The sequence below is a fragment of the Chenopodium quinoa genome, unplaced genomic scaffold, assembly GCF_001683475.1.
Source record: "Chenopodium quinoa cultivar QQ74 unplaced genomic scaffold, ASM168347v1, whole genome shotgun sequence".
Taxonomy (NCBI): Eukaryota; Viridiplantae; Streptophyta; class Magnoliopsida; order Caryophyllales; family Amaranthaceae; genus Chenopodium; species Chenopodium quinoa.
In genome coordinates this window covers 134,974-152,594 of record NW_018743791.1, presented here as the reverse complement: position 1 = coordinate 152,594, position 17,621 = coordinate 134,974, and the positions used below count along the sequence as shown (strand labels likewise).

General features: G+C 33.9%; 2 protein-coding genes across 2 annotated transcripts; one reads left to right on the top strand and one right to left on the bottom strand.

Moving 5' to 3' along the window:
- Positions 1-6,126: 6,126 nt before the first annotated feature.
- Positions 6,127-11,520, top strand: LOC110684969 (metal transporter Nramp6-like). The gene is made up of 15 exons (XM_021861415.1): positions 6,127-6,281; positions 6,497-6,661; positions 6,734-6,878; positions 7,131-7,209; positions 7,280-7,320; positions 7,433-7,511; positions 7,589-7,693; positions 7,874-7,983; positions 8,084-8,265; positions 8,398-8,467; positions 8,781-8,954; positions 9,059-9,163; positions 9,730-9,861; positions 10,496-10,591; positions 10,755-11,520. Exons 3-15 carry the CDS (start codon positions 6,753-6,755, stop codon positions 11,061-11,063), a joined length of 1,608 nt encoding a protein of 535 aa, XP_021717107.1. The 5' UTR covers positions 6,127-6,281; positions 6,497-6,661; positions 6,734-6,752; the 3' UTR covers positions 11,064-11,520.
- Positions 11,434-16,179, bottom strand: LOC110684970 (cinnamoyl-CoA reductase 1-like). The gene is made up of 5 exons (XM_021861416.1): positions 15,927-16,179; positions 15,682-15,836; positions 15,404-15,589; positions 14,111-14,463; positions 11,434-11,966 (listed from the first exon to the last, which is right to left on the bottom strand). Exons 1-5 carry the CDS (start codon positions 16,054-16,056, stop codon positions 11,780-11,782), a joined length of 1,011 nt encoding a protein of 336 aa, XP_021717108.1. The 5' UTR covers positions 16,057-16,179; the 3' UTR covers positions 11,434-11,779.
- Between the last annotated feature and the right edge of the window lie 1,442 nt (positions 16,180-17,621).

The window sequence follows — 17,621 nt, the reverse complement described above, 5'->3', positions numbered from 1 at the left end:
CTTGGAGAATTTGCCTCCCGGGAAGAAAGCCCTTGGTAGTCAATGGTTGTACAAAATTAAGTACAACTCTGATGGAAGCATTGAGCGACTCAAAGCTCGCTTGGTTGTGTATGGTAATCATCAAACCGAAGGCATTGATTATGATGAAACTTTTGCCCCGGTAGTCAAGATGACGACTGTTCATGCTTTTCTTGCTATAGCCGCCTCGAAAAATTGGGAACTACATCAAATGGATGTTCACAATGCGTTCCTTCATGGTGATTTACACGAGGAAGTTTATATGAAACTCCCTCCGGGTTTTACTGTGGATGACCCTAAACTTGTTTGTCGTCTTCGAAAATCTTTATATGGTCTTAAACAGGCGCCTAGGTGTTGGTTTGCCAAGCTCACAACTGCTTTGAAGAAATATGGTTTTGTACAATCACACCCGGACTACTCTCTTTTTACTTATACTCATGGGTCCATTCAGCTAAACGTACTCGTATATGTTGATGATTTAATTGTGGCCGGAAATAATTCGAACGCTATCAAATTATTCAAAAATTATTTGAGCTCTTGTTTTCACATGAAAGACTTGGGTGTGCTCAAGTATTTTCTCGGCATTGAAGTGGCTAGGAGTTCCAAGGGGTTATTTTTGAGTCAACGTAAGTACGCTCTTGACATTCTTTCGGAGACGGGACTCATGGGGTCGAAACCTGCTAACACCCCGATGGAACAAAACCATCGTTTGGCTCATGCCACAGGGCCGCTGCTCACAGACCCAGCAGCATATAGGAGGCTAGTTGGACGCTTAGTTTATTTGGGTGTTACACGTCCAGACCTCACATAATCGGTGCACGTTTTGTCACAATTCATGAAAGCACCGAAGCAAGAACACTGGGAGGCTGCTCTTAGAGTTGTTCGTTACCTCAAATGTGCCCCGAGTCAAGGCATTTTACTAAGGTCGGATAGTGAACTTGCTTTGCACGGTTGGTGTGACTCCGACTGGGCAGCATTCCCTCTCACTCGGAGGTCTCTGTCGGGGTGGCTTGTCTTCTTAGGCCACTCCCCGATTGCTTGGAAAACAAAGAAGCAAGACACGGTTGCAACGTCCTCCGCCGAGGCTGAATATCGGTTTATGTATGCTATTACGTGTGAAATGAAGTGGTTAAAGGGCTTACTTCTTAGTTTGGGCATCCAACATCCCCGTGCTATACCAATTTATTGTGATAGTCAAGCGGCTATTCATATTGCTCAAAATCCCGAGTTTCACGAACGCACAAAACATATTGAAGTGGATTGCCACTTTGTTAGAGATGCTATTCAAGAGGGTCTTATTACTACTACTCATGTGCGTACCAATGAGCAATTGGCCGACATATTTACTAAGGCCTTGGGTAGATCACAATTTGAGTATCTCTTAAGCAAGTTGGGCATCTTTAATTCAAGTGCTCCAACTTGAGGGGGGGTATTAGGAAAGATATGATATATTATTTGATTACAAGATATATTTTCTTATAGTTTATCTTAGGGAAAGATAATTAGTTTCCTAAGTTAGATAAGTTTTGGTTTCCTTGTTTCTCAAGGAGAGATCTTGTATAAATATGGAGGTTGGTGGAATATTATGATCAAGATATACAATTCTAAATTCTTCTAATTCTCTTAATATTATCAAAACCTATGCTCATAAGATAGGAAACAATCTTCCCAAAAGATATACCATATATCCTAATGATATATTCACTAAATCATATCTTAACATAAAATAAACCTAAATATATTATTCCATTAATGATATCTACGGAAAATATACCATACATATATTTTCCGATATCTCATATCAAAAAAACACCCTCCCGCAATCGTAACGGCAGTAACACGAACGTTGTGATTGGAAATTCTTCAATTTGTTGAAGTCGAGATGCACACTCTTGTGATGTCGCCTTCAATTTTTTGAGGAACGTCATTCTTTTCGAACCTGCAAATAACAATTTTTGGTTTAACCAGATCAAAACCGAGCTCCAATCAAATATTGGTTTTTCAAGAGTAAACCACACTCAAATCTTTTATTGGTCTTTCAGAGTAAACCACACTCTCAAATCTAACTGAGCAAATTCATGCTCGAATCAACTCACAAACCTTGTCTCACGGCACAAGAAGAACCAAATATATCTTGTCTCACGACACAAGATAGCCGATTTTTTTTTTTAATATTGCGTCAAGCATAACGCTATTTAATGTCTTTATCTCCAAAGATGTGTTATAGTGGAGGAAGTCCACTCACATACTCCCACAAAAAAAAAAAAAAAAAAAAAAAAAACACATACACATATGATTAACGTGTACCAACCCAAAAAAATAAAAATTTAAAGAGTATTAATATTGCATAACGGAAGCAAAATTTTGAATCCAACCGGTGGGTTTAACTTTCTAACCCACCGGCAGGGGGGAAAATTTTTGTGAGCGATCCCAAGATTTAACCTGCTCTTGATACCATGACAAATTAGGGAGAAGAGAGAATGAATAGCTTTTGTATTGCTTGATCATTATTCATCAATAGGTTGAGTATTTATACAAAACCTATGCTCATACGATAGGAAACAATCTTCCCAAAACATATACCATATATCCTAATAATATATTCACTAAATCATATCTTAACATAAAATAAACCTAAATATATTATTCCATTAATGATATCTACGGAAAATATATCATACATATATTTTCCGATATCTCATATCTCTAATAGTTATGTTCCTAAATGACCTTCCTCGTCTAGTTGTTATATAATGTTTCTTCGTTTTGTTAAAAAAAAAAAAAGACTTATATGAAAGGTCAACTTCCAATTGTATGTGCAAGGCTCAATTTTGAATGTAGAATCAGTAATTAACCATTAGAAGCAATAACAAATAAATGATAAACAATCATATACAGTGAAATCATGATAACTTCCTACTTTTATTTGCTCTTTGAATAATAGATCTGTTGATGAGTTTGTAAATGAGTTTGAGGCCAGGCCAAGTAATGAAACTATGACTCTTCTAACAAGATTATTTGGAGTCAAAAAAAAAAAAAAAAAGACCACGAATGTCGTATAATAATAGTCAAAAGTTGACCATCAATTTAATAACAAGCTAAGGTTGAATTTAGCTAAGATAAATGATGTAAGATAGAAAAAAAGGTTGTATGGTTTGGAGTTGGGCTGAGTTATCCAGGATTAGAAGGGGAGGCCCAAGTTGTATAAAAGTAAAATGGAGAGAACATGCAAATCAATAGGTCTAAGATGCACACTTGTGCACCTATTTTAGATGCAACACCAGCCTACAAGCTCAATTTTAAACACGCCCTATTAAAAAAGCCCCAAACCAAATGAGTCCACCCAAAAACTGAACATATTTTTTTTAAAATACAGCCCACTTAACCATCACTTTCAACAACTATTATTTTTTAAATATATTTTTTAAAAAAGTGCTACTCTTAAGTTTAAGTTTCTGAAATTTATTACTCCTCTCTTTGATTTTCTCTCTCTAACAATCAAACACAATTCACTCTTTCTCTTCAAAAACAACCATGAATATTTGAGATGAGATGAAAAATTAAACGGATTCTCCCCCATAAGGCAATTTTATGTAAATTTCACTTAATTTTGTTTGAATTTATATGATTATCACTTAATTTTGTTTGAATATTGAACGATACTCTATTGTTCGAAATCTTTTATTGGAATTGTAAAAAAAAATTAGTGAAATCAAACCGATACCTTATGTTCACATTTTAAATGCATATGTTCATATTTTGAATACTTATGTTCACTTTCTGAAATGCATATGTTCATATTTTTTTATGCATATGTTCACTTTCTTAAATGCTTATGTTCATATATTGAATCCTTTTGTAAACTTTATGGAAATGCATATATTCACTTTCTAAATCCATATGTTCATATTTTTTATGTTTACATTCACCTTCTAAAATGCTTAATTATGTTCATACGTATTAAAAATGAACCAATGCATATGTTCATATTTTGAATGCGTATGTCCATTTTCTAAAATGCATATGTTCATATTTTTAATACTTATAATGCATATATTTTATAATCATATTATTTTGTTTTCTTCAATTATTTATGTTCATAATTAAATGCCTTATATTCATAGAAAATATTTGTTATTCATGAAATATTCTCATTAAGTCTGTTTGTGCATATGTTCTGTTTCTTAAATGCATATGTTTATATTTTTTACGCATATGTTCAACTTTTAAATGCTTATATTCTCTTTAAGGAAACCAATGCTTACGTTCATTTATTGAATTGTTATGTAACTTTCTGAAATGCATATGTTCATATTTTTTATGCCTATGTTCACATTTTGAAAAGCTAATGTTCACATTTAAGGAAACCTATGCATATGTTCACATTTTGCATGATTATGTTTATTGCTAAAAAAAATGCTAAAAATCATATGAAATTCATACACAGATGAAATTGATCGAAGCTAAAAAAATTCAATTTATATGAATTCAAAAAATCAGATAAACTTAATCAATTGACATTAAGCACACATTCACCGCATAATAAATTCAATTGAAAAATTGAATCAAAAAATTGAAACAAAAGAGAAAAAAGCAGAGAGAGAAATTAAAGAAGGAAGGAGAAAAAACAGAAGAAAATAAAATTATAATGAAATTTTTGATCAAATTTTTTGATGAGAATTAGGAAAGAAAAGAAAAGAGAAGAGAAGAGAGAGAATTGGTAAGAAGGAAACCAAAAATTGTTGATCGAAAAGAGGAGAAAAAATTGGGAAGAAGGAAATGTGTTGGCTCGAAGAACGTTGATAGAGTTCAGAAGAACAAGGCTGCGTTTCATTAAGTGAAACATGTGTTTTGGGTTGTTGCATCTATCAACAAATTAGAATTATGGGCCGAAGTTTAATTCTCATAGGCCCATGTATGCCAATTAGGGCCCATGTACCAATTAGAATTTGGCAAAACAAAATTAGTAATTTCATCACAGCAATCCAAAGTATCCAATTCAACTCTGCCCAGTTTGTATTAAACCCAATAAGTTATTGCTCCCTTCTAGAGATTGCTACTAACATACTACCTATAGAATCATCCAGATATCAATTGGTTGTTGGTGTAATGGTGATTGGGACTACACTTGGTAGGGAGGACTCGTGTCCGATCCCCCGCAAGGCCGCAACAACAATCGGGAGGGGACTGGAACCTAACCACCCAAAACTGATCCCCGAAGCCGAATTAGCCCAAAGAGTGAACCGGGTGGAACACCAAAAAAAAAAATAATAGAATCATTTAGATAACAAATACAAGATTACATATTCAATCTGTTTTCAAAAAAAAAAAAAAAAAAAAATTACATATTCAATCACAATTGATCACACATGATTCTAAGCATATATTAAGGCTAATAATAATATACAACGTACATTAAATAATTTATGAATTATACGATTAGAAAGTGATGCGTTTAAACAACCATGGAAATAAAAAGTACTATTTTTACATACAATATGGTAACAAAAGTTTGATTAGTAATCCTTAATTTCTTATGCAATAGGTAAACCAACCAAACCCTTAGAAAAAAGTTGGAAATAAAAGAAGTCATATTAGTTACGCTACTCATAGTATTCCTCTAGTATTAATTTCCCCCAAAAAATAATATATTAATAGGAAAGAAAAGGCAAGAACTTTGATCAATATCCACCCATGTACTCGATTACCAAACAATAACATGATTCCTAGAACCGATTGGGTGGATGATGAAAGTGGTTAGAAAATAAGAAATAGTCGAAGAATAGATTTAAGAGCATAAGATACCCAAAATTGACCAAAAACGAATTGAAATGGCTTTAAAAGTAGGGCTTTATATCAACCGTCAAAAGTGGACTAAACTATATTTTTTATAACGAATGAATGATACATAACATAACATAAATCTAAAGCATCTTTCACTTAAACCATACAGTATGCTGAATTTTTTTTGTTATTATTTAATTTTTGTTATTAAAATAAGTTTGAAATAGTGGTAAGGATATAAAGTTTATTTTTTCTACTTTAAGGTTGAGAGCTTGATTTCCATTAAAAATGCTCTTAATCGGAAATCTCTTACCCTTATGTTAGATGTCTAGCCTGCTAACCAGGGCTCAGTTTATGACTAATTTGTACAGGTTTTCAATTTGATCGATCGGTTCATCTTTACCACTACAGGGCTCAGTTTATGACTAATTTGTACAGGTTTTCAATTTGATCGATCGGTTCATCTTTACCACTACAAAGTACGTTGGATTCTTTTAAAAGTTGAAAATAATTATATACTCTCGGATACATGGTGTATCTAAGGGTATTTTTTTTGCTCATTCGATATATTTTATCGGATTTCTCTATTCCACGGTCTCTACACAACCTCACAATTTTATTGATTTTAGAATAAAAAAATACCATTCCATTCGTCTTTTATCTTATTTACTACGTAACGTTTATTTTGAAACAGAAGAAGTAGGAAAAGGTGGTCCCCACAAAGATCCTGAGAGAGTAGTATAAGTAAAGGGGGCATGTGGCGGTCCCAAAGGTGATTGGTGGTACTTCCTCTGTAAACACGTCAGACCCAAGGTGGCGCCGGAAAACGAAAACATCGTTGGGTCATTTTGACTAAGAGGTATTCATTCTGTTGATTTTGAAAACACTACTAAATTACTCCAGTAAATTATTGATTTGATTATGAATACAGGGGTTACCTATTTAAAAAAATGAGTCATCAGCCGCAGTTCATAGCAAGAGATAATTGTGATAGGAATGAACAAGAAGTCGGGAGTATTCATGTCAGGTCCCGATTAATTGAAACCCCTGATGTTAACCAGATTCTTGTTTCTGAGGTCTACTCTTACTCTCCTTTTAATTGCATTGCTTTTCCTCTTTGTTTTCCTTTTCTCAATTTGCTATATGATTTCTAACTTAGGCATTGATGTTAAAATTGGTTTAAGACAAAAAATTAAATTTGATTAATGAATAAGTATAGTAGAAAATTGAAAAACTGCAGAAACTATTGCTCGGTTTTAGTCAGTTTGGACTATTCATTTTGTCAATAACTGTAAAATTACATTTAAGTTCACCAATGCTTTGCACAGAAGAAGAGCTGGAAAAACTTCTTTTCGTATGTGGGTCCCGGCTTCCTAGTCTCCATTGCTTACATTGATCCTGGAAATTGTAAGGCTTCCTCATTTTTTTTCCTTCCTAAACTTCTGCATACTGTTCTAACCTCCTCAGTTACTTACAGTTGAAACTGATCTCCAGTCCGGAGCTCAATACAAGTACGAGGTGTGTATTGTTTATCTTCACATGTTTAATTTAAAAGCCTTTTTTTTTTTTTTTTTTTTTTTTTTGTCGCGTCCCTTCTTATGTTATCCGTCTAAACATTACATGGATTTAGCTACTTTGGATCATATTGGTGGCATCATGTGCTGCCCTCATCATTCAGTCTATGGCAGCTAATCTTGGTGTTGTTACAGGCATGTCCTCTTATCCAACTATGCATCTACTATGGCCTTCCATGCCCGTTACATAACATTTAGCTCCTGACTTTCAGGGAAGCATTTGGCAGAACATTGTAGATTTGAGTACTCAAAAGTTCCAAATTTTATTTTATGGATTTTGGCTGAAATCGCAATAGTAGCTTGCGACATTCCTGAAGGTTTGAATCTCATTTGACTTTTGTATGAATTTCTGATAAACTAACTAACATGTTTTCAGCAGACTACCTAACTAATGTCTCGATATGTGTGTATATATTCAGTATCTTGCCTAGCTGGTACTTATTTTGATTACATTGTTTTTTTGGCTAGTTTTTAATAATTTTCTTTTTTGCTTCCAGTTATCGGAACTGCATTTGCATTGAATATGCTTTTCAAAATTCCTGTTTGGGCTGGTGTTCTTCTGACTGGTCTTAGCACTCTGGTTCTACTTGCACTACAACAATATGGGGTGTGTAAATAGATCCTCCGTATTCGTTGCTATGGAGCATTGAGCATATTGCAATTCTTGTTTATATAATCTGAATGGTTCTTATCTTTACTGTTTTTAGGTGCGCAAGCTTGAGTTCTTGATTACTTTTTTGGTTCTTACTATTGCTGCATGCTTTCTTGTGGAGCTTGGATATGCAAAGCCACAGGCTTCAGAAGTATTGCATGGGCTTTTTGTGCCTCAACTCAAAGGAGATGGTGCAACTGGCCTTGCCATTTCCTTACTTGGCGCTATGGTTATGCCGTAAGTTTAATTCATAGACAAACTTGAGCTCTGTTGAATATCCCCAATTCCTCATTGTATTAATTTTCCTGATCAAATACTGTGTTCCTGCTTCAAAAGGTGTCTGACTCTGATACTGATTTCTTGATTCAGACACAATCTCTTTCTCCATTCAGCATTAGTACTTTCCAGAAAAATACCACGTTCTGCTAGTGGTATCAAGGTAATTCACCTGATGAATATGGTACTTTGTGTTTACAAATATCAACAAGTAGAGTTCAGTTCCCTTCCCCAGTTGTTTATTGTCTACGCTCTACTATGAGTTGTCATTTGAAAGGGTTCCTTTCTGCCTCTTCATGTTCTGTGTTACTTTTTTATGCATCTTTTGCTTTAATTAGGATCCTTTCCGTCGGTAACTTTGAAGCTTTGGATTTCAGACTGCAGGCATAGCTGTGTGTCTCTTACTATTATCTGTTGTAACATTTCAAAGATCTTAATTATAAAGAACACTATATCATGCAATTACTTGTTCACAGGAAGCTTGTAGATTCTATCTGATAGAAAGTGGAATTGCTCTCGCAGTGGCGTTCCTCATTAATGTATCTGTCATAGCTGTTAGTGGTGCAGTTTGCAGTTCCTCAGATTTGAACGAAGGAGATCAAAAGAGCTGCAAAGACTTGGACTTGAACGAAGCATCATTTCTACTTAAGGTACATTTTCATATTCTAATTTCCTCTGAATTATGGATCCTTAGTTTATTCTATATGGTCTATAGTTGTATACCAAATGAGTGGCATATGCCTAATTTTTACAGAATGTCTTGGGCAACTGGAGCTCAAAACTTTTTGCAATAGCATTGCTGGCATCTGGTCAGAGCTCCACAATAACTGGAACTTATGCTGGCCAATATGTTATGCAGGTACAATTCAGTCTAATTTATTTGCTCATTGGTGAATATTCTCCAATTTCAGTGTTTTTGTTGATGTTTCTCAAATCATTATGTAAAGTACAATACCTTCTGATCTCTGCATAAAAATAAACCTGCTTATTGCATCGACAGTTATTTTATATATCCTATGTTAGAACAAGTAAAACAGAAGAAAGTTGATCCTCATGATTAGATCAATACCTCTGATTAAGGTCATGCACTTTATACTGTATAGAAAGTTTCTTGTTCTGATATGCTCTGATTAGTTCAGTTCAAGATTCACACGTTAGGACAAGTTTGGACTGTTAAGCATAAATTATTTCAGTTAAGGTCAGATTTTCATAGCTAAAAATAAGTGTAGAGAAGTGTTCAGTTCAGGCTTAATATTTTCAAATTAGTTCAGTTCAGGTCTATTAACCCTTTTTTTTTTTCTTTGTCTGCTTAATCTCCTGGTTTTAGTCAGTCATCCTACCCATCATACCTGCAGGCTGCAGCCTGGTTGTTAAATTATCTTGATTGGTACTACAATATATTTTCTGCAAATTTCTTTTTTGTAGGGTTTTCTTGATTTACGAATGGAGCCATGGCTTAGGAACTTGTTGACTAGATGCTTGGCTATAGTCCCCAGTTTGATTGTTGCACTTATTGGTGGTTCTGCAGGAGCTGGGCAGTTGATCATTATTGCTTCGGTACAACCCACTTTCCTAACAACATTCTGTGCTCTTATATATTCTCTCTCCTAATTTTCTGTTTGTTAGAATACATTTGTTATCCTTACAGGTTAGTAGTATCTAAGCACGTAGATTCTGGCATACCCGGATAAAAATCACACACAATGAGTCAATGACACACATTTAACTTTTATGAGTCTAACGCTTCTTGTGAATTTGCATATTATTCATCTGTTTATCCATGACCATATTTATGACTTCCATGTAAGATATAAGTTTGTTAGACATTTTTTTTCTTTTCAAAAGAAGTTTGCTAGACATTTTGATTATATGAAGAATCAAAATGTTGTGTTAGGCTGAAAAGTGAAAACCTTGTTGCTGTTCCTGCTGCATTGTATCTAAGAATAAGAAAACGAAATTTTTCTTGTTCATGAGTGTTTCATTGGCAGCTAAATCAACACGGAGGACACAAATGTCTTTAGCGTTTGTCTCCTGTTCGTAGCCAATATGAATCTGGGAATGGTCCACCTCAATCTTTAAGGATCATAGAACATTAGCATCTCTTAAACTTTGTTGTTTATATTGAGTTTCAAAGAGTCATAGGTACTATAGCATTTCTGCTCGGCTAAACTTCACGTACTTGGATTTGCAGATGATCTTATCATTTGAACTCCCATTTGCTCTCATTCCACTTCTCAAATTCACCAGTAGTAAGGCTAAGATGGGTGTCCATGCTAATTCATTCCTGGTAAGTTTCTTAACTTTTTTTCATGAATTCTGATGTAAGAGCTAAGAATTAGAACTGATTAGATTCAACCTATAAACATTCGGACCAAATTATATACATTACTTTGGGTGAAAGGTATTTTTGTCTGAGTCTTGATGTTTCTAAATTGTCGATCTATGTACAGCTTTCGGCAGTCACATGGGTGATTGGCTCCTTGATCATGGTCATTAACATTTACTTCATCGCAAGCAGTTTTATCAAGCTACTGATACGCAGTAAATTAAAACTAGTAGCTGCCATATTTTGTGGAATACTCGGATTTTTGGGACTAGTGATATATTTGGCTGCGATTGCATACCTTGTCCTCCGTAAAAACAGGGAGAGTACCCAGCTTCTGTCACTAACAACGCGTGAAGATCAACAAATTCCTCGTGAAGACATAGTTAACATGCAACTGCCTCAAAGGAGGACCAACGTAGACAACGTTGAGTAATTCATGTATTAATTTTGGAATTTGCTAAAATATAATAATATTCATGAACTTCTCTGAACTGTTTTGAGTCAAAAACTGTTCACGACCTTGTAGATCAAAATCGTTGAATGTTAGCTTGCTCTTAACGATATACTAGAGAAAGTTCATGAATGTTATTTTTATCTTTTAGCTTATAATCAAGAAATAGACATTAGGCATGCAGAGTTTGGGTGCAAACTTAACAGTGAAGTGGTTCTGAATACTGAGAAAGTTAGGTGTTATTGGGAGATACTAGATAGCTAGGAGTGGAGACCTCTCCTTGGAAGATTTAGAATAATATTGGTAATGAAACATTTGGCCTTGTTTGTACATCAAGATTGGCCTCTTCGAGGAGAGTTGAGAGTACATTGATACATACTCAGTGTACATTATTTTATTTCTCTGCACAATTTATGATCTTGCTTAATTGCTACTACTATATAGACAAAGTAATTATATTTTGTACATACCTAGTCCATTATTTGTTCTTTCATTTATATATTTTTATTAAATGGAAGTGAATTTGTACTTTGTTAAAATTGATATGCTTCAAAATAAAAGCATAGTCTAGCTCATAGGAATCTTCATAGTCCCCCATTATAAGTACAATATCTGAACAATGTAATCCCTTAGCTTCTTCACAAAAGCATACTGGCAAGAAGTTTTTCATCAGAAGGCAAGCATACAATATATTCATTTCACTTCATACGGATGGATTCCTCTTGCTGGGGAGGGACAGGAAGAGGAAGGTGACCCTTTTCTTGGAGGCACTTAACGGTGTCGTATAAGCATTGCTTAACAGGAGTGAACTCCAATCCTAAGTCCTTGAGCTTCTGGTTAGTGAACTTGTATGGTTCTGCTCTTGGGTTCACTTCATCTGAGCACCTACATTGTTTTGTGATATACTTTTTATTAGTTACAAAATGATATAGTTATCAAACTAAAATTGTCAAACAGTTAACACTAGAGAAAAAGAACGACAACTAATTAACTATTAGGGTGGAAAATAAGAGAGCAAAAACAAATGGAGTAGCAAACATGTTTTCGTCCATAGTCAAAGATATGCAAATTGTTTTGATCAACTTGAGAACTGATAACTCCATAGAGGCATTAAAATTTGACCGAGACCAAGCACCACATCTACTCATGCTATACATCATTCTTCATAGCGTTCCGACTTGGGAGTAATCCTCAACCCTTTCACATATGTTTCATACCAAGTACGATATTACACTCTTCATTTCACAATAGCTATTCTACAATACTATTCAAATATATGATACCCGTCTAACTTTTCTCATTTCATATTGTTCTACTTAGTTGAAAAACTTTATACGTAGATTCATTTTATTAATTAAAAAATAAATGGGACACGAGAATATGTAAGTATGTTTGCATCAAAAAAACATGCAAGTACTTGCATCCAAACATAGCGAAAGAAGGTAAGTAAGACTTTTGTGTTGGTGAAATCTATATATGTTATCATATCATTATTTTTGGGCAAAATCTTTGAATGTAACCCACAAGTTTGAGAATTGAAACAATACAAAATACTACAAGAGGCAATCAGAAAGTAAGAAGAAGAAGATTTTGAAGATGAGTGTAAATATGGGCTACATGCAAGATCCAAAGTAGAATAGGAAGCCCCATCATTTAATTCAATTGTAAACTCATCCAAAATTCTTTAGTGGGGGCCCTACAAACCCCAATAACAAAATCAAAACTGAGATACTAGTGTAGTTGGGCACCAATGCATAATAACAACAAATTTCGTAGTAGGTGAGGACCTATTAGAGCTTCTCATTTTTCCACCCATAAAACTTACGAGTTTCTTAGGTTTATGTGGGACCAACTTTCACTAATGAAATATGGTGTTTTTCGATATTGATTTTTTTACCGAAATAATTATTGAATACTTCCTCGGTTTTCTTTTAGATGTAACACACCCTATAACGCGGTAATTAAGAAAGTGGGGTTTACATGATATAATAAACTTTAAAATAGAATGAGTGGTTGTTAAGAGTGTAATTTAGTGGGTCATGTGCTTTAAATAAGGGAAATAGTATAGTCCCTTAAGCAACTTTCCTTTTATAGTGTGTTGCAAGTATTGTGACATTTCCTTTTTAAAAAAGTGTTGCAAGTAAAAGAAAACGGAGGAAGTATAACATAAGAAATCAAAGCTAAATTAACAAAACAATCACCTAATAAACAAGACCTTAGATATGGTCTTTTAATGTCACTGTCACACCAACTCAACACTACTGTTTTTTCTTTTTCAAATCACTAATACTGGAAGTTATTTTTGCTAAAGCATGACATGTCAAAAGGATGGTAGGTAAAATCTGATCCTTTTGTTAGTATCTTGTTGATGCATGTTGTCATAGAATATATTATATAGGGTAGGTATTTGAAGTTGAGTGAATTTGACTATTAGTAGACAAATTAATACGGAGTACTACGTTTATTTATAATCAGCATACAATTCAAGTCTTTGACCATATTATATTTTAATTTATGATAGTCATTAAAACACAGTGGAAAAAAAAAGGCGTATAAGGAATCATATATCAAATGTTGAGTATTATTAAATTGTTCAACTTACATCCACTTAGGGTATATTTAAAAAATATATACCATTAATTGTTGAAAAAGTTTCAAAATTGGACCAACATAGATTGTTATTGTCAAGAGAATGTCTGGGTGCAATTGCATAATGAAGGATGTGATTGCCTTTTCCATTATTATTCTTTCTTTTTGTTGAGGATGTTAAATTAATGAAAGATTAGGCACATCGATCTTAAGATATGTTAATTTATTGTATAGTGGTGGAGCCAAAACATATACTTAATTATGTTTATTTCTTAAAGGAAGGAGGTAGTAATCATTATTTCTTATTATAGTGTATTAATTAGGATTAGACACATTTTATGTTTGAATCATATAAAATAAAATAAAAAGCTGAAAAGTCCAAAATGTAATACTAACAAGGATAATAAAAAAAAAAAGAAAAAAGAGTATAGAGTAGTTACTTGGTAGGAACAGGATACTCGGGGAAAAACTTGGCCAAAATATCACAAACATCACCACGATGAAGCACGCTCTCAGCACAAAGGTACCTTCCAGAGGCAGAAGGAGTCTCATAAACCAATATGTGGGCCAAAGCCACGTCCCTAACATGTACATAAGCTTGTACTGAATTTGCATATTTCTTGGCTGACCCTGTCAAGTACTTTAGTATGTGTATTATGCTTGCATTTACGCTTGATTGCAACAATGGCCCCAATACTAGCACCGGGCACACCACCACCAGGTCTACTCCTTTCTCCTTTGCCACTTCCCATGCCGCTTGCTCCGCCACTGCCTTCCCGTAGCAATACCAGTTCTACACATATATGTACTTAATTATGTCATAATACGTACAATAACTGATTTATTACGGAGTATTTTTTTAGTCTAAGCTAGCATTGTAACAAATTTCTCTAAGCATCATAATCTGGACGACTATAGCACTATCACGATTCATGACGACTTGGAAAGTTCACGTACATCGTAGTAGAAAGTAAGAAACAACTTTTAATTGTTGTGGTCTAGCAAATGCTATCATTGCAAATATAACAAGTGACAATGTTATTTACCTAATCGCAGACCATCCATACGTATTCTTTGACATATCTCAACAACAACCCCAAATAAGTCTAATTAGTACCACATTTATTTTAACTTATTATTAATTCGAAAAACAAGAAAAAGGTATAGCAATTAGCAACTACTCGTATTACATTAAGGAAGGGTCCTACGGACTATTGAGTATGTACTACTACATATTGTCTGGTCACAGGCTAAGTATATGACATAATGTGTAGAAAAATTAAGTTACTTTAGTGACTATCAAAAAAGAAGTAGTAGTGCTTAAGTTTATTTTTATTTTTGAGGTTGGTGGAGTTGGTTTTCCATCTATTTCTTAATTGTATGTGCCCCCTCCTTAATTCATAGCTTCAAGTTGAAGGTTTCTTTTTTCATTTTTTACTCTGTTTTCAATATAGTGTATGTGTATATGTATATGCCCTGGTGTAAATAATAATATAGCAAATGTAGGTAGTTACAAAGAGATTTAGTATTGGAAGCTAATTAAGGTTGTTTTGTAAGATAATAAATAAAGCATGAGGTATAGTATATGCTGATGAAATGATAAACTGAGTATTATGAATTCAAGTACGTCTTGTATGTATAGCATTAGAATGGACAATGGAATAGTGAAATAGATGGTACAATTAAAACATGTGAGAATGAATTATATTGGAAGAAAGTAAGAATGAAAGTACCTTGGTGGTCTTGCAAAAGTCGAGGTCACTCCAACAAGACTCATCAACCACCTTATCGGGGGCGCGATTAGGGTCCATATAAACAGCTCCGATAGAAGAAGTGAATACAACGCGCTTGACCTGTGCATCAGCTGCTGCTGTAATCACATTCTTTGTTCCGATCACTGCTGGCTCCACCATTTGTTCCTATAATCCATAGATAGTATAGAGTTTTCAATATATATAGAATATAGAAATATTCATTAGGAATTCATAAATAGAAAAGACAGAAAACTGACAGGGTCATCAGTAACAGGGGAAGCAGTGTGGAAAACACCATGACAACCAGAAATGGCAGCTTTGAGTCCTTCGTAATCAAGAAGATCTGCTTTACACAGTATCAACCTCTCCTTGGCTCCTTCCAGTTCCCTTAAGTGTGCATTCTTTGGGTCATCTGCTTTACACAGAATTCATAACTTATACTATTACAGTTAAAACATATATAATATATTCATATATAAAATATTAAAATATAAATATATACCTGGATTTCTCACGGTCCCCTTAACGGTGTAGCCTTTCTCAAGGAGGAGCTTAACGATCCATGAGGCAATGAACCCACCCGCACCCGTCACACAGACTGTCTGCCCGTTTCCAGAGTTGTCAGAAGGCATTTTATTAAAGGGACTGCTAATATTAAAGGGAATGATATGCTTCAAAGCTATGGGAAATATTAAGCTTTCAAAGCTAACAAATTCATTAGGAATTCTGTTTCTATTTAAAGCCACTATCAGATCAACTATTCCCACCTACCAACGTTTAGCCCAACATCCCCTTTTTTTTTATATATATATTTTATTTAAATTAAAGAAAAAGAGACATGATAAAAAGAGGGTTTTGAGTATGTGCTTAGTGAAAGGGAAAGCTACAATCATCAACTGTTACGTTGTTGTAGGTAAACATTTTTTTTTTTTTTTGGTGAGGTGACGACTGGCATAGGTGCAAATTAGAGCATGGGCACGAGAGTATAATCCTATGTTACTCCAACTCTTTCATTTACCTCACGACTCAGTGTAATAATGATCATTGTTCATCTTTTATTATAAGAAAATAAATATTAAAATAAGGGTCAAAATGAGACATAAAAATATAAAAATAATGTCAAAATGTTGCAAATAACTTGAAATAGATGGAGTAGTTTTTAGTACTGAGTATTTCTATAAAAAGTTACTATTCTATATATATGTGTGTCTTTTAATGGACTCTATTACTTAGATTAGTTTTGCTTTTTTAGGTGCTGCATTGCCGTCCTCTATAATTAACAAATTGTTAATCGTATAATGTGTTACTTGGCTAAATAATTACGTCTAAGAATTCCGAAAAAGAAGACGGTCAAATTGGATAACGACTATGTAGGCAGATTGAAAAGAATATTCAAAACTACAGCTCGATCTCGTTCATGTTCTCATCTATTTAATTTCTATACTTATAAATGTGACGCTAATTAATTACAACTAGTTAGATTAATAATATCCCAAAACAAATACATATTAAATCATTATAGCTTGGTCTTATTGTGATAAATTAGCATTCCATAAGTAATGACTTTGTATTATTAAAACAAAAAATTGCTGTTGTTGTTGTAGTAGTATGGCAAAAGAAAGTGGAGAAGTGCAAAGACGTAGAGTTAGGTCCGCAGAAAGTAAAGGGCATGCGCTTGGAAGGTCCAACCAAAATGGTGAAGAAGAAACGGGTACAAAAACACTAAAATTAGTACGTAACTGATTTGTTAGTTCGCATAGTAGCATACATGTCAACGAATTGAACGCCGCTAGATATTAATACTACCACACTTTGTGCGTTATTTTAGTTTTATTTAAGCAATTAGTAATTCTTTTCTACAAGTCCTTGCTTTAATTTGGTCTTAGTCTTGAGAAATCTACTCAGATTTAATTCATTTGATGAAGCCAATAATATAAATAACACAAAGAACACGTGTGTATTACTTGGTCTTCTTTGAATGACTCCTTATCGTGTATGACTTATGAGAGAATAACTTGTTGTATTATGTATGGTTTTCTTTATAAAAAAAAGTGTTGTTTATCAATTATATTGTATGCTTTGTAGCAAGTCAAACTATTGACTGAGTGTGTCTTGCTCATAAGTTGGACGAGAAAGTCTCTTTGCTCTCCCATGCATGTAAATGAATTGAATTAAACTGATGACAAAAAAAAAACAG

Coding starts and splice junctions, on each gene's coding strand:
- LOC110684969 (XM_021861415.1), top strand. CDS start 6,753: ATGAGTCATCAGCCGCAGTTCATAGCAAGAGATAATTGTGATAGGAAT. Junction 6,879..7,130: donor ACCAGATTCTTGTTTCTGAG/GTCTACTCTTAC, acceptor TGCTTTGCACAG/AAGAAGAGCTGGAAAAACTT. Junction 10,592..10,754: donor TCCATGCTAATTCATTCCTG/GTAAGTTTCTTA, acceptor ATCTATGTACAG/CTTTCGGCAGTCACATGGGT.
- LOC110684970 (XM_021861416.1), bottom strand. CDS start 16,056: ATGCCTTCTGACAACTCTGGAAACGGGCAGACAGTCTGTGTGACGGGT. Junction 14,464..15,403: donor ACTTTTGCAAGACCACCAAG/GTACTTTCATTC, acceptor ATATATGTGTAG/AACTGGTATTGCTACGGGAA. Junction 11,967..14,110: donor GAGTATCCTGTTCCTACCAA/GTAACTACTCTA, acceptor AAAACAATGTAG/GTGCTCAGATGAAGTGAACC.